The following is a 12,298-nucleotide window of genomic DNA, read 5'->3' as shown; positions in this document are numbered from 1 at the left end:
ACCGTTTGTCACCTGTGTGTTTCCTCTCCTCTATAAATAAGACCCAATGGAGGTCTATTACTGCGACCCTTGATAGACATTTTTTGTCAAAACTGTTTTTAGATAAGAGTGATGGACGAATTGTCACAGCAGCAACAAACCTGGGACACAATGAACTTCATAACAAAATGCTATGAGAAAAACGAATGAAGAAATAAGATGCTCTGTACAATCACCTGACCTTTTGACACTGCATCAACATGACGTAATCACAAAGAACAACCCCCCAACACACACACACCCCAACCACCAGTCAACATTTGGCCCGATACGCAATAATTAAAAGTCTACAGTATGTACTCACTAGTAAAAATCAAGCAACTGTGAAAGATATTGCATAAGTCTGTATCCACATATAGCCCCATAAACCGTATATAACTCTAGAAAGCTTGAGCACAAATTCTGCATCCATATCTTGCCCAGATATAGTGGCATAATGACATGTAATTTAATACGATGAACAAAAATATTTGCATCAGGGCTACGAGAGTGTGGCTAGTTTTGTCATTCAAGCTCTTTACTGCTAGACTTTGATTCTCTAGACTTAAAGAGACGTGAGTCATTTCATTTTGCTGATGCTTTTTGACAGCTGCTGCCTGTCATAGACTCATAATTTGCTTACACATCAAATGCTATGCTTAATTCGATATTTCCAAATATTTTTATAATGTGTTGTTTTGATTAACTTGTCAGGCTTGTTGTTTTTTAGCCCCTACTATCATGACAGAGAAGCAAAAGCAGGTTAGCTGTCATCTACACTTGGGCTTGTTGGTGTCATGAGGGGCATCCAACTGTCTGAAACACCCTGCAGTGAGTGTGTCTGCAGACCTGAAGCCTGCAGTGGAGGCTGGATGGAGCCAGAGAGCCGTGGCGCCCGGCCTGCAGGTGCAGCCTCTTGGACGTGCAGCAAGGCCCATGAATGGCCGATTCAGAAACGGCCCCCATCGGGCCTGTTCTCCAGGCCCAGGGCTAATCCCGGCCCCTAATCGGATTATGTAAATTCCTACTCCACACAGAGAGACTTTTATGGAAGGCTGCGTCTTTGAAACAACACTTGAAGGGTGTAAAAAGAACAGTGACAATTGGTTAAACTAGACGTTGGGTGTTTTTGATCTGAACGGAGGTTGAAAGTGGGAGGCAGAGAGAGAGAGAGAGGGAGGAAAGGACCGAGGGAGGGAGAGAAGGAGGGAGTGGTGAGGAGAGGTTGGAGAGAGGTGGCTTGCGACTCGGGACCCTGTGCTCTCCCCATTTTGTCTGTAATTTATGTGTGGCCCTTGGAATGGCTCAACAAGATTACCATAGTCATAACAAAACCCATATTGTTCGACTGTCAATCTGGATATGGTATTTTTACCTTTTGTGGTCCAATCAGGCTGAATTCAATAGTATTGCAGCCAGTGATATCAAGGTCTTTACCATGGGGGGGTTATCCATGGCTAATGTCAGAGGCATAGAAAGGAACAAGTGTCCACAGCAGTAAGGGAAGGATCAGAGAGGTAAACGTCTCAGTTTCACTTCAATGGGAATTTATTTGTCACCTTTAGTGCTAACCTTCAAGGATTAAACGAGCAATGAATCATAAAAGCTGCACAAATAGTCACTTAAAAGGCTGCTGATTGTGAGAGCCGCTGAAGTATCCCGAATACCTCCAAAGTCACACAGAATTACCTATGAAAATCATTTCTCAAGTGACAATTTATGCACAATATAATCATCACACTCCCTGGAGCCGCCTAGGTTGTTTCTTTGTTTAGAGGATAAATACACCCTATGGATGGATGGGTGGGTGGGTGGTGGTGGGGGGGGGGACACCTCGGCCTGGTGTTAACAATCACTCTCGAGTTAACACCAACCTCACACAATGCCACCGAGCGGAGAGGCTCAACGACAGCACACGTCACACAATAGGGTTCACCCTGCTATAAAATGTGAGATGCGAGCATGCACCAGTCTTCCCCCTTCTCTCCCCCGTCCCTCTCTCTCTCTCTCTCTCTCTTGCTCTCTCTCTCCTCCCTCTCTCGCACACAAGGATCTCTGAGCGAGCATGAGAAGACGAGACTGAGTGGACATTCACACTGGACTACTGCAGCAGTGGACACTGATGACCTGAGGAGGACAGACACTCTGCAACTGAAATCTCTGCACGTTGGTTAGCACACACACACAGGTGAGGATTTTGTACTATACTGAGGGATTTTTTTTTTGCCTTTCAGGCCATGTGTTTTGCTTTGAAAATAACCACGGACATGTAACACAAGGCAAAATGTCATGCAGTGGAGATATAGATATTGTGTAATTTGCTGTTGTGTAATGCTTAGCGGTAATACATGTTGATGGGCATATATTCCTGGCTTTGCAATAAGATCATTTTAAGAATAATAATTTTGTTTTCTCTTATACTACAATCTTTATTTAACCAGACGGCCTGGCAAGAGGCAAAATACCTCTTGATGTGGAATTGGGGTAAAGGCAGAAAATAAAATAATAGATTAAAGTAGTAATAATACATAAAATGGAGACAAGGATAGTAATTTGCAGAAGGCAATAGAAAACAAAAAAATAAAGATTGGAACACTACTTGTAGGATTTTGTCAATAATTTCTTAACAGTATGTTTCATTTTGATGTTCACACCCAGGCATGTTGATACCAGTTTCTTCCCTATCATAGACATTAACACCCTGCTTTCTCTCTCCAGTCAGCCGCCTAAGCATCATGACCAGGAAGGTGTTCACCAACACGAGGGAGCGTTGGCGCCAGCACAACGTCAACACCGCCTTCGCCGAGCTCCGCAAGCTGATCCCCACCCATCCTCCGGAGAAGAAGCTGAGCAAGAACGAGATCCTGCGCCTGGCCATGCGCTACATCAACTTCCTGGTGCAGCTGCTGGAGAGCCAGAGCGGCCAGCCGGCCAGCCACTCCCCCACGGCGCTGCTCACCTTCCTCAGGGGCAACGTGGAGCGCCTGCACTCCTCCCCCCACGCTTGGGCCCTGACCAGCGACACCGAAGCTCCTTCCCCTGGATCCAGCTGTGACAGCTCCGAGGCCTGGTAGACCCGCAGCCGCTAAACCAGCTTCCAGGAGCGGACTCTCTTAACCCTTAATCTAACCCGGGGTGAAAACTTATCTCGCCCCTTTCCCAAGACTCCATTTTGTCTCTGCATTTATCACCGTTGCCCGAGTCACGTGGTTTTGACCCGTGTCGGTGCAGAGGATACGATATTGTGTGATGTTTGTGGATTCCCACGGTTCACTCTCGGCTGAAAATGTGGATGCAGCCGCCACGCTGATCAGTGTTGAAATATTATTTGCAGGTGAAAATTAATTTGTATTCTGCATGGGTGTGTAAATCTTGGATGTACAGTATTCCCTTCATGTCTTCGTGTTAATATTCCTTGTTGCTGGCCCGGCTGGAACTAATTTAGTTTTGCAATATGAGGGCGGTTTGCCACCGAGGAAAAATGGAGGGGATTAAGGAATTTCTCATTTCAAGCAATAGTTTCACCAAGGCATTTGAATAGATAACGGCTCACCCAATTCACCACAGACTGTAATCGTTTTGAAATAGCCTGGGGCACTTTTTTATCGACATGCTGTTTTTCTGAGGAGACTAAATCTGACCTTTCTTTTTTATTTATCCCTATTTATCAAGGTTATGTTCATCTAGAGAAATCTGTTCTGAGAAAGCATTCTTTAAAGCATCGCCTAACACACTGTTTCCCACCTCTTTAATATAACAATGTTCAGTAATTTATTGAATATCCATTTGTGATACCTAGAATTTGGCTGAGGAATTTTGGCAAAACTGACAATCCTCTTTGAATAATTGTATGCTTCCTAGAACAACAGTCTCCTCATTTAAATATATATGTTAATTTTGCTCTTTTTGTACAATAAGCATGTCATATAGCCAAAGATTATGAATTGTCTACTGTCAAGACTATTGTTCTAATTACCTTCCGATACCTCTTTTGTAAGTTATTTTTGTTTGCTTGTGAATATACAGTACGTTATTTATTTGAACTATTTATTTAATAAATGATTTCTTAATAAACCACTGTCTGAATCATTTTTGTATTATGAAAAAGAGGTCACTCTACCCATTATACATTTGATAAGTAATTGTTACAGCGCAAAACATTTAGATCTACCTTGCACTGATTTTCTGTCTTGTTGCACACTCAGTAATGAAAATATTTCACCCCGTATAAGAAACAACTGAGCTGAGGTGAAGAGTACAGCTGCTGCCTGTGTGGAGAAACTCTTTGTTTCTGCTCAATTGGCCCAGCGATATTTGTCCACTCCAAGTCCTGTGATGACGGTGTGGACACAAGCCTGACCTCTGCTCTCTGTCCACTGACCAGAGGCCAGAGCGAGGTGAGGAGAAAGGAACAGCTTAACTTGTGAACCCCAGGGTCAAAGGTCGCTCTGGAGTCAAACACTGACCACTGGGCAAAAATGCAGATGGAGCTATCCTAAGAGAGTTATTTCAAAATGTCACTTTGTTATTGCACACAGATACAGAATGTACAAATAGTGCGTCCATCAATCCTCTAAGTTTCCTCGAAGGAAACACCTATTAAATATTGCCAGAAAATACAGAAAACAGCTTTGGCAGTCTCTACCAATTCATTCCTATTACGCTCTCATCACCCATGTAAACTGTGAAATCAGATTTATGAATGTACAAAACCTTACTTTGCAACAAAACGGATACACTCAGTGGGAAATGCCATCTATTGAGAACAAAAAAAAAAAACAGCTGAAAATCAACCATGCTGCCAAGATCAGCAGAAGGAAATGGCTAACTTGTTTTGTTTGTATCTGTCTCCCTGTTTGCCGTGATGTCATCAGCAAAGAGCCGTTTACGCCGAGGTCACACATTTACATGCCTAATCGCCTATTGTGGCTGTGGAAATGTGTCCCATTTTCTGCCAATGGGCTGCAACTAACTGAGCTGAAGAGTAAACAGTGAGTTGGTTTAGGGTTTCGGGTGCTTTCACCCCGGCAGTTAAACCGGCTAATGGTGTGTAAACGGAGCAGAGGGCAGCTGGACACACTCACTGTGGGAACGGACAGGTGACTCCTTGTAATCCAGCAGCAATACAAAATGAATCATATTGTACTGGGAGAATGATACTACTGTATAACCCACTGCTTCTCTTACAATCTGTATTTGGGGGGTATTTACCCCTTGTGCAATTTCATGGTGAATTGCAATAACTCAAAATGCAAAACGTCATCCTCGACTTAATGGTAGTCTGGTACCATGAGAAGAAGAATGTGGTAAAATGGATGCTGCTTGTATTTGGGTGAATGTGGTGGTGTAATTTAGGCTTGCTAATGTTCAACAAATTGTCATTTGAAATTGGATAGTGCGTCATGTGACAGCTTTGGCATACATCCTGTCGAGCTGTGAAATGCACCATCGCCCTGTTTGTCATTTTGCTGATACACCTTATTTACGGAAAACACCCAGTCGCGGTAGGAGTATTACTATGACCTCAACTTCCAGCAGGATTATGAAACTCTGTATTCCAAATAATAACAAAATCTGTACGCTTCTCATCTCCTCAGCCAAGATTGACTATTCTCTCCCAAGTACGTGGGTAATCGTCTATTGAGAGCACATTTCCTTATCAGCGTCTAGCACACTGTCTGAATCTGTTATCACAATGGGCCAGATCAGTGCAGGCAGCCCCTCGCTCTCCCGGCTGAGGCGCCCATGAAAAAGAATTTCTGGAGCTGGGTGCCAACCGATAGGCCCTGAGCTCTTTATCCCCTTAAAGCCAATTCACACTCTGCATGTTTAAATATTTCAGCTCAACCCCTGCCCTCCCACTCCCGTCCTGCACTCCAAACCCCTCCTTCGTCTTTTCTCTCTCCCTCTCCTCCCTTCCATCGCTGCGGTCGTTCCCCTCCATGCGCGTAGGCTGCCGGAGCCGACCTGCAGCCTGGGTGGGTGGGTGGGATGCAGGTGCAGGCTGGTTGGAGGGTGAGAGAGGAGGGGAGTCCTCTATTGTTGGGCTGGACAGCACCCTCTCTCCTCTGGAGCACTCTCTGATGGGGGAGCCCACTGACAATCCCGTATTCTAATCTGATTATGCAAATATCTACTTCAAAAAGCAACACGCTGTAACCCTTAGCCTGTGGTGGAGAGAGAGAGAGAGAGAGAGAGAAGGAAGGAAGGAAGGAAGGAAGGAAGGGAGGAAGGAAGAGGAAGCACAGGCGAGGAAGATCGGCACCGGGGATGGAGAGAGAGAGAGAGAGAGAGAGAGAGAGAGAGAGAGAGAGAGAAGGAAGGAAGGAAGGAGGGAAGAAGAGAGATTGCACCGAGGAAGATCGGCACCAGGAATGGAGAGAGAGAGAGAGAGAGAGAGAGAGAGAGAGAGAGAGAGAGAGAGAGAAGTAAGGAAGGAAGGAAGGAAGGAGAGGAAGCACAGACGATGAAGATCGGTACCAGGAATGGAGAGAGAGAGAGAGAGACAGAAGGAAGGAAGGAAGGAAGGAAGGCAGAAGAGAGCGGAAGCACCAATGAGGAAGATTGGCACAGGAATAGAGAGTGAGGGTGAGAGAGAGAGAGAGAGAGAGAAGGAAGAGGGCGAGGAAGCACCGAGGAAAATCGGCACTAGGGACGGAGAGAGAAAGAAAAAGAAAGAGAGAGAGAGAGAGAGAGAGAGAGAGAGAGAGAGAGAGAGAGAGAGAGAGAGAGAGAGAAGGAAGAGGGAGAGGAAGCACCCCCGACAAGGAAGATCAGCACCAGGGATGGAGAGAGAGAGAGAGAGGGATAGAGAGAGAGAGAGAGAGAGAGACAGAGAGAGAGGAGAAAGAAAGAAAGAGAGGGGGAGGAAGGGCAGGAAGGTTGAATTTCTAAGAAAATCAGACACATCACTCTATAAACTCTATAAACCCATGAAAAAAAGAATCCACAGCCTGCATCACCCATTGGCAACAAGTTATACGCAATGACCCTGCATTTCTGTATGCAGCACACACACACACCTAATTTACCTATCAATTCTCAGTGTACCGAAGTTTGTTTACATCTACACATTTCCTCTGTCACTAGGGGAGGTCTGCGGACACAGCACACACTTAACGCAGCATGAATGGCCGCTGCCTCCCTCAACGGGGCATTGAACTCAATATTCAAATGCTTATTGTTTTTCCAGACGCTCCTGAGTCCGATGTCAAAAGGAATCTACAATGTTAATGAGGGGGGCCAAAGTGCCAAGACTAAGATTTAGACGCCCTCGCCGTCGGAGGTGACATTTCCCAGGAGCAACACAGCCACAATGCCGCTGGGTTCCTAAAAAAGCTGGGTAGACCCCCGAGTATTCACACAGTGCTGACCCCTGTGGCCCCCGGTCCCTCACTGAAATCAGCTGCCTCATTCCACCGGTACACACTTCTCTCAACAGCAGAATGGAGAGAAGTGTCTACCGGTGGAATGGGGAAATTTGTAAGAATACTGGTACTTTTGAGAAATGCATTTCAAACCTATTCCAAACTATTTGCACTTTGAATCCTAAGTGAACACGCAGGTATCCAGAGTGCTGCTAAAATGACAACACACATGCACCAGTAGAAAGTTGCAGCCTTGCTGTGTACCTCCCCCGACCATCCCCCCACCCACACACACACACACCCCAAATGTGGATCTGTCTCACACAAAACACGCCTCGAAAAGGCAGGCAGGGAAATGCGTGCACAGGCACATTCAACTCTTCAACGTTGCGCAAGTGTGGCCAGAGGTATTCAGCTCAAATCAGTACCTCTTTTGTGTATTTTACTGCGGCTTTCCACAACTACCAGCCACTGCTATGTGTGTTTTGAGGCCAATGTTTATACCATCGAGGGATTTTCTGTTTGTGGATCTCCAGTGCAGGTTATAGATATTCTGCTGTATTCATACTGTCTGTTGACTTTACCTTACCTTTCACCTCCAAACACTAAGGGGTGGGTCCTTTATCTTGTGTTATATACTCAGAAAGAGCAACAAATCAGAGTTCAGCTTTGTTGAGTTAATAATTATTTGTATATGAGCGCCTTCTAAAAAGACTCAGGCCACAGCAGGTTTTCCCCTGACACACAGGCACCATGAAGCCGGGACAGAGCCTGTCTGTGTGCGCGCTGCTGCTGCTTTGTATGGCAGGGACCGGAAACGGTGGCAACATTTTGGTGTGGTACACCGAGGGCAGCCACTGGATCAACCTCAAGCCGGTGCTGGAGACGCTGATCGACAGGGGGCACCAGGTCACGGTCCTGATCCCCAGCACCTCCATGTTCATGAACGCCAGCGAGCCTTCGCGCTTCCGCTATGAACCCTTCAACATCTCCATAACGATGGAAGCCATGGAAGCGTTCTTTGAGGAGTTCCTTCACTTCTCCATGTACGAGATGGATCACATGAACTACCTCCAGATCTACATCAGATTCATGGATTTGATGAAGAGAGACTTGCAGTACACTCTCCAATTCCTGGACGGCCTGGTGAAGTCGGACACCGTCATGGCGAGGCTGAAGGAGGCCAAGTTTGACCTCGTGTTCGCTGACCCCATCTTCGCCGGCAGTGACCTGGTGGCAGAGATATTGGACGTTCCCCTGGTCTACACACTGCGCTTCTCCATAGCCCACACCTGGGAGAGGCTGTGCGGTCAGCTCCCCGCTCCGCCTTCCTACGTCCCCGGTGCCATGAGCAAACTGACGGACAAAATGAACTTCACAGATAGACTGTGGAACTTCTTCTTCTACGCCTCTCAGGACATGATAGCTTACAATCTTTGGAATGATCTAGATAAATACTACAGCGACTTCAAAGGTGAGCATCTCAGCTATTTTGGGGCAATGTGCCATGTGCCTGTTCTGTGTTTCATTGCTTTGGATTCTTCACTATGCCTTTATATCAAGGATCTATCATCATTTACCCCACAACACTTGATTGTCATCCATTTGCTTTGCGACAGGGAAGCCCACCAGTGCCTGTGAGATGATGGGCAGAGCAGACATCTGGTTGATGCGAACCTACTGGGACTTTGAATTCCCTCGTCCTTTCCTCCCCAACTTCAAGTTTGTTGGTGGAATCCACTGCAGACCAGCCAAGCCCTTACCAGAGGTCGGGATATCTCCGCTGTATATAGCCCTATTAGTCTTTTAGTATACCTCCACAGTATTCTTGGCTTACGCAATCGAGAGGACAAAAGAGCACAAGCCGATACTTTACCACAGAGAGTGAAAGAAAATGTTGGTTGGTTTGCGTTGGTTTGAGTCTGTTCTTCTTCCAGGATATGGAAGAGTTTGTGCAGAGTTCTGGAGATGCTGGCATCGTGGTCTTCACCCTGGGGTCCTTCATCACCAACATCACCGCAGAGAAGGGGGACATGATTGCGTCGGCCCTTGCTCAGATCCCACAAAAGGTCAGACGTCAGCCATAAACAGCCGACTAGAATGGACTTGAATGATTATCTCAAAAACATCATTTTTTTAAGGCTGAGAAAATATTCAGTAACAGGGCTCATCTTCTGGTTCTGAACTTGGGTTAAAGTCACAATGAAAAGGTATTTTGAGACCATTTTGCTTCAATAATAATTTGGTGTATTTCCTGTTGAAACAGGATATTGGGGCGGGACATAACGCGCTCAGGGATCATTCAAAAGTGTAAACCAATTGGATATCAGTTAGGGAGAAGAAAGGAAGTTTTATTTGATGGGAACGGTGGAGGGGCGGGATTGTTATTAATATCTGATGGTATTATTGGTTGGGATATTTAAAAAAGTAAGATGGTAAAAGTAATGGGATTTTGATATAAAAACAAGAAAACAGTAATGTACATTTTTAGTATTTATTGTTACATAGGTGTATATTAACATTATGACATGGGAAATTAGCTAACAAGGTGGAAAAAGTAATTTTTCATTTCATTGTGAGTTTAAATCCTGTCTCCAGCAGAATAATAATGCAGTATAAAGCAGGACTTCTACAGTTGGTACAGCTACACTATGTGAACGTCTAAATGTGTTTTACTCACTCTTAACAGGTGCTTTGGAGATACAAAGGAGAAAAACCAAAGACTCTGGGTGCCAACACCAGAATATACGACTGGATCCCTCAGAACGACCTGCTCGGTACATAAGGCTTTCGTAAAAAATAATGGACAGGCCTTTTTTCATTATTGAAACAGTCTGTAGGAAAGCTGAGGGACAGAGAGTAGGAGAAAACACATGAAATAACATTTAGGTAGGAATTTATCTTTTGCCAGCAGAGACAAATACACCATCATGGTACACATTATTTTTAAACGTTTATTTATTCAGGGAAAGTTGACTGAACAGGCAGGTCCACTGACTAGCTTGAACAGGACAAATGATGATGAAGTGCCTTGCTAAAGGGCATCTAAACATTAACTGTTGAGGGAGTGGAGACTGTTGCTGGCCAGTTTATCCCAAGCCAGTCTGGAATTTGATCTGGCAACCTTCCACTCACAAGCCTCGGCCAATGCTCAATATATACAGTTGGGAGTGTTGTCATACAATGCTGTCAAATTGCACTCTCTTAAACAACATCCTGTCTTGAGGGGAGGGGAGAAAGTAATGTATGTTTCGTGTGTTTTGGCCCCATCAGGTCACCCCAAGACCAGAGCGTTCATCACCCACGGCGGCACAAACGGGATCTACGAAGCCATCTACCACGGCGTTCCCATGGTGGGCATCCCCATGTTCGGTGACCAGCCGGACAACATGGTTCATATGAAGGCTAAGGGCGCTGCGCTCATCATGGACTTCAACTTCATGCAGACCCAGGATCTTACAGATGCGGTCAATGCTGTCATCAACGAGCCATCGTAAGTTGAGCTAAATCTATTTTAGGTCATTTAGACATTATAAAGGTTTTTCTTTCCTGGCATTTTGCTTTTATTAGGGAGTTCACAGTAGAAATAGACAAGAAAGACAGGAGGATAGAGAAGGGGGGATGACATGCAATAAAACTCACAGGCCAGATTCAAACCCAGGATGCCACGTCACATGGTTTACATCTTTACATCTCATTTTTCCTCATTAAAATATGGCATTCTTGTTTGAGATATTTGAGTTGAAAAATTCTGTCCGTGTGGGATCTGAAAACTCTCTCCATTGTTGGCAAAGAAAAGAAAACAACAATCAAAACTGGAATTGCTTACTCAGTATCTTGCATGTTTTTGGGGGAACTTTTGCCTTTTTTTTTTATTAGATAGATATTAGTGAAGAGAGACAGGAAATGTGGGGAGAGATGACATGTGAGACAAAGGTTCTGGTCCAGGATATTGCATTTCCATGGTATGCACCTTAGACCACTGAACCACCAGGGCGCCCCAGTATCTTGCATGTTAATTCATATTTCCCATCACTACATCACTGCGTTTCCAGGTACAAGGAGAACGCCCTGCGGCTGTCCAGCATCCACCACGACAGACCCATCAGCCCTCTGGACGAAGCCGTGTTCTGGATCGAGTTCACCATGAGAAACAACGGAGCCAAGCACCTGAGGGTGCAGGCCCATGAGCTCACCTGGTACCAGTACCACAGCCTGGACGTCTTCGCCTTCTTCCTCGCCGTCGCTCTGCTCCTCACCCTACTCTTCATCAAGAGCTGCAGCTTCTGCGTCCGGAGGTGCTGTGGCAGAAAGGGAAAGACAAAGCGCAAGGCGGAGTGATTGGCTGGCTCAATGTCTCGTCAGTGTCAAAGAGAACTGTTTTGAAATGGTTTACAGTGTGTTCTCTTGAAACTCCAGTCAGTGTAGTGTGCACATTTGAGGGGGAGGAGCTACAAGGATTTGTCCACTTTTGAAGTTCATTATAGTGACTAGTGTGTGAAATCACTATAAACTCAAGTGCACTATGAGCATTTCAGTTGGGTGAAGATTTAATGTGCACCTCTATAGACCCATGCCATAGATTTGTTTTTCTGTTGACATTCAGATTTTTTTTTTGGCTTGTTTGCTCCAGGAATGCTTTATATCACCTTATGCAGTAATGATTGCAATTGCCAACAGGTGCACTTAAGTTTCCTAATTTGCATAATTGCACATACCTGATGCCAATTCAGTTGGCATTAAGGATGAAAGGCAGTCATTGGCTGGTTGAAATAAAAAGTCACACAAAAGGATTTCATTCTGTGCTTTTACTTTGAAAATATTGATGATTTCCCCCACCCACCTCTCAAGTTTTCCCAGCACAGTGCAAACAAAAATACTCATACAGGCATGGAAGAATGGACTGCAAATCA

The 12,298-nt window shown here is 45.2% G+C and overlaps 2 protein-coding genes across 5 annotated transcripts; both read left to right on the top strand.

The window, feature by feature from the left end:
- The first annotated feature begins 2,753 nt into the window (after positions 1-2,753).
- Positions 2,754-3,092, top strand: tal2 (T-cell acute lymphocytic leukemia 2). The gene has a single exon (XM_071546286.1). The coding sequence runs from the start codon at positions 2,754-2,756 to the stop codon at positions 3,090-3,092; it is 339 nt and encodes a 112-aa protein (XP_071402387.1).
- A 4,760-nt stretch (positions 3,093-7,852) lies between these two features.
- Positions 7,853-12,185, top strand: LOC139666914 (UDP-glucuronosyltransferase 2A2-like). Of its 4 annotated transcripts, none has more exons than XM_071546254.1 (6): positions 7,853-8,778; positions 9,005-9,153; positions 9,323-9,454; positions 10,075-10,162; positions 10,659-10,878; positions 11,441-12,185. In XM_071546254.1, the coding sequence occupies exons 1-6, from the start codon at positions 8,139-8,141 to the stop codon at positions 11,724-11,726; spliced, it is 1,515 nt and encodes a 504-aa protein (XP_071402355.1). In that variant the 5' UTR covers positions 7,853-8,138; the 3' UTR covers positions 11,727-12,185. The 4 variants fall into 4 exon arrangements, with proteins under 4 accessions (XP_071402355.1, XP_071402358.1, XP_071402354.1 ...); XM_071546257.1 differs by having other exon boundaries at positions 7,853-8,610; positions 11,441-12,184; XM_071546253.1 differs by having other exon boundaries at positions 7,853-8,859; positions 11,441-12,183.
- The last annotated feature ends 113 nt before the right edge of the window (positions 12,186-12,298 follow it).

The sequence above is a fragment of the Centroberyx affinis genome, unplaced genomic scaffold (assembly GCF_046629955.1).
Source record: "Centroberyx affinis isolate AG114_WGS23_722 - 3 ecotype Tasmania unplaced genomic scaffold, CSIRO-AGI_Caff_v1 ptg005195l_1, whole genome shotgun sequence".
In the NCBI taxonomy this organism is placed as follows: Eukaryota; Metazoa; Chordata; class Actinopteri; order Beryciformes; family Berycidae; genus Centroberyx; species Centroberyx affinis.
The sequence above is the reverse complement of the archived record's forward strand: the minus strand, read 5'-3'. Positions and strand labels throughout refer to the sequence as shown.

Coding starts and splice junctions, on each gene's coding strand:
- tal2 (XM_071546286.1), top strand. CDS start 2,754: ATGACCAGGAAGGTGTTCACCAACACGAGGGAGCGTTGGCGCCAGCAC.
- LOC139666914 (XM_071546253.1), top strand. CDS start 8,139: ATGAAGCCGGGACAGAGCCTGTCTGTGTGCGCGCTGCTGCTGCTTTGT. Junction 8,860..9,004: donor ATACTACAGCGACTTCAAAG/GTGAGCATCTCA, acceptor GCTTTGCGACAG/GGAAGCCCACCAGTGCCTGT. Junction 9,455..10,074: donor TTGCTCAGATCCCACAAAAG/GTCAGACGTCAG, acceptor CACTCTTAACAG/GTGCTTTGGAGATACAAAGG.